General features: G+C 43.9%; 1 protein-coding gene across 2 annotated transcripts; it reads left to right on the top strand.

Moving 5' to 3' along the window:
- Nucleotides 1-236: 236 nt before the first annotated feature.
- On the top strand, nucleotides 237-1519 carry LOC112898939 (protein phosphatase 1 regulatory subunit INH3). 2 transcript variants are annotated; one of them, XM_025967262.1, is made up of 2 exons: nucleotides 237-748; nucleotides 1180-1519. In XM_025967262.1, exon 1 carries the CDS (start codon nucleotides 351-353, stop codon nucleotides 741-743), a length of 393 nt encoding a protein of 130 aa, XP_025823047.1. In that variant the 5' UTR covers nucleotides 237-350; the 3' UTR covers nucleotides 744-748; nucleotides 1180-1519. The 2 variants fall into 2 exon arrangements, with proteins under 2 accessions (XP_025823047.1, XP_025823046.1); XM_025967261.1 differs by having other exon boundaries at nucleotides 1177-1519.
- Nucleotides 1520-3079: the final 1560 nt, after the last annotated feature.

Here is a 3079-nt window from a genome sequence, read left to right as displayed (position 1 = left end):
GGGGCCCGTGCCTATAAGTTGAGACAGAGAGATATAGCAAGGGTATTTTGGGCTATGCAAAAATACAGCAGCCTGCAGGTGGGTCCAAAGCCGTCGGATACGTAGAAAATGGCACAGTTTAGAGTTTGAACGAATTGTAATGGTACGATTTCGTATAGGTAAATTGTAATGGTATATTTTAGAAGTTGTATATTTGCAGTGGCACCTGTTCAATTAACTTTTTTTTATGCCTCCAGCAAAACTGCCTCACCTTTACCAATAGAGCGCCAATGCAATTACTACAAGGCCGAAAACGAAGGAATTAGGGGCGAACTCCAGCACGCAATAGCGGAGGAAAATCCCCAATTCCCATGGCGACCCGCGCGCCGCCGCCGCACGCGTCGTCGGCCGGATCCGTGACCGTGACGGTCGACCCCTCCCCCTCTTCGTCCTCCTCGGCCCCGCCCCCGGCGACGGCCGCGCCGGCGCCGGCGGAGGCGGTGGTGCTGCGGCTGAAGCGGCGGGGCAAGAAGAAGGTGTCGTGGAAGGAGGGGACGGTGGACAACGAGGGCCTCGGCCGCAAGAGCTCCAAGAAGTGCTGCATCTTCCACAAGGAGGTCCCCTTCGACGAGGACTGCAGCGACGACGAGGCCCCCGGCGGCGGGCACCGGTGCCCGCGGGGAGAAGCTGGCGAGGGCACCAGCAGCAGCGGCGGTGGCGGATGCCCGTCGTCCTCCCACGACCACAGCCACCACCACCACTGATCTCGGTGCGGATTGGGGCTTCTTGATCCCTCGATGCTTATATTCAATCTGCCGTGATGAATTTTGTGATCTGATGATGTAATTAGTTGAGGGGAAATGCTGAATTCGTGCTCAATTGTTGGGGAAACATGTTATTAGGGTTCAATTGCTGTGTTGATGCCTGTCAATCATTTAGTGTATTGAATGTTGAGACCTATCTTTTGCTTAATGTGATCTGAAGTCTGGTTGTTATTGCTGCCTGGCATTGTGCAAACATTTCGCTATAACGCATAGATTTTACCTCCAGTAGTTTATGATTCTGAAACCATCACAAGAATTTTTGCAATTGTGAACCTAGTTCATGCCTGAATGCATTAACACGCACATCTATCTGTCAATCTGCAGCTTTCCATTGTTTCTGTATTTAATGCTGTGTTTTGGTTGGTGTAATCAGCAGGAGCTTTGATGGGCCTCTTCGTCAGCACCTGAAGTCATTGGTTATCCTGCCAAGGAAACTGATGCTTCTTTCTGCCAGCTTTTAGTGAAAAGTTACTGTACTTTTATGCTGATGCTAAGCTAGTATTACCTCATATGGGAACTTGCAAGAGAACCATTGGGCCAGGCATTGTTAGGCTGCAACTTCTATGATTGATGTATTGTTCTGGCGTCCAAATATCTATTTGAGATGAGTGCCTTTTCCTGTTATTATTGTCATAGTTTAATTGTCTCAACGATACTAAGTCTGTTCTTCTGGGCGATTCACTGGTCAATATATAATCCCTGTTGACTTCATTGTATTTGCCTCTTATATTATAGCGGCTTGCTGTTTGTTAATGATGAACTGAGGTTGCTCCTATATGATTATTGGTTTGGTTATACCATAATTATTCTGATCCTCATAGCAGATAACTAGACATGTTACCTTAATCAGGTTATGAAACTTGTGTTTGTATACCTTGGATATCACCATCAGATAAGAACACTAGTGTGGGAACATATTATTTGCAAATTAATTACTAGGTCCACTGTCCAAATGTCATCAGAACAACAATGAACTTCTGGTGAAATAAGGTTCTCAAGGTAGTTTTAAATTTAGACTGGAGTCATGTGGAAGTTGTATGTCTGATTTGTGTTAGAATTGACAGAAATGGCTGTGAAGGTAATTATCAGTTTAGTGATGGCTACATTGAAAAAGTTTTGGTTGTGAATGTATCGAGTACTTGTCTTAGATCCAAAGAGATCTGGATGCTCGATATCAGTAGAAGAATCTATCTGCTCAAGTTACCTTCAGATATGGTCAAGCGAGGCAGCATCACGTTCAGGTGAAGCCCAGAGAAATGCAGACAATTGTATCAGTTTCAATGCCTGTGGGGTCGTTGGGTGTGACACAAGATCTAAGTGTTTGTTTGTTTTATATTGTTACTTGTACATTGCTGTAAATCTGGTATCGATTCAAAGAATAGACGCTGATTTGGTGTTGACCGCTACTAGGGTGGTGGTGTTTTGAAGGGGACAAGGGGGCCTATCTGTCTTATGTGTACTCATGGGTTGTGGAGGAAATTCGCCAGACCAGAAAATTTGCAGATTTGCAACCATTTATGTTCATCTAATGATTTACCACTTAATGATTGTTTTTTTTGTAATCCACTTATTACTTGGTCGTATGTCATACATGCAAGACATAATAGTTTTACCTCTTACGCCATAGACTGTAACCAAACTCGTGTCATAGAACACTGTACAATATAGTATTTTTTCCTTTGTGGATTATTGAAGCTATTCCCTTTTGTAGATTTTAACCAACTAAAATTACATGTAGTGACGTTAAAAAGTTGTATCGGCTTAATATTGTTTTTTTATTTGATAGCTTGCCAGCCTCTAATCTAAAATTTGAGAAGCAGGAGAGCGAATTGGCACAATGGATTGGTGCATCACTTTTGTGTCTTACAGTAGATACAGGGCCAAGATCACTAAACTGAAACAAATCAGACGCCTCTAACAGCTTCCGGCGTCATTTTATTAATTATAAGAGAAAAGCTGTTCAAATCACGACCCAAGCCACCTAAAACACCTTTACAAATTTCAACACAAGGGCCACAAATAAAGAAAAGCGATCAGAGCATGGGGTAGGAAGCCTCTGGAAGTCTGGAGGTCCTTGGCTCCGGCGTCATACCGCAGAGGGCCCACCTTTACCGTTCTCAAGACTTCAAACAGCAGTCATATGACACAGCCATTGCACGAGGAGAAAGTTGTCACCTTAGTTCCATCCTGTTCAGGCAATGAGGTCTCAATTCCACACACTACACTGAATGTTTCGTTCTTTCTGAATGTTTCTTTCTTTTTCTTTCATCCACAGA

Source organism: Panicum hallii, chromosome 7 (assembly GCF_002211085.1).
Source record: "Panicum hallii strain FIL2 chromosome 7, PHallii_v3.1, whole genome shotgun sequence".
Taxonomy (NCBI): domain Eukaryota; kingdom Viridiplantae; phylum Streptophyta; class Magnoliopsida; order Poales; family Poaceae; genus Panicum; species Panicum hallii.
The sequence above is the reverse complement of the archived record's forward strand: the minus strand, read 5'-3'. Positions and strand labels throughout refer to the sequence as shown.

What these genes read in the sequence shown, in the direction of transcription:
- LOC112898939 (XM_025967262.1), top strand. Translation starts at nt 351, where the DNA reads ATGGCGACCCGCGCGCCGCCGCCGCACGCGTCGTCGGCCGGATCCGTG.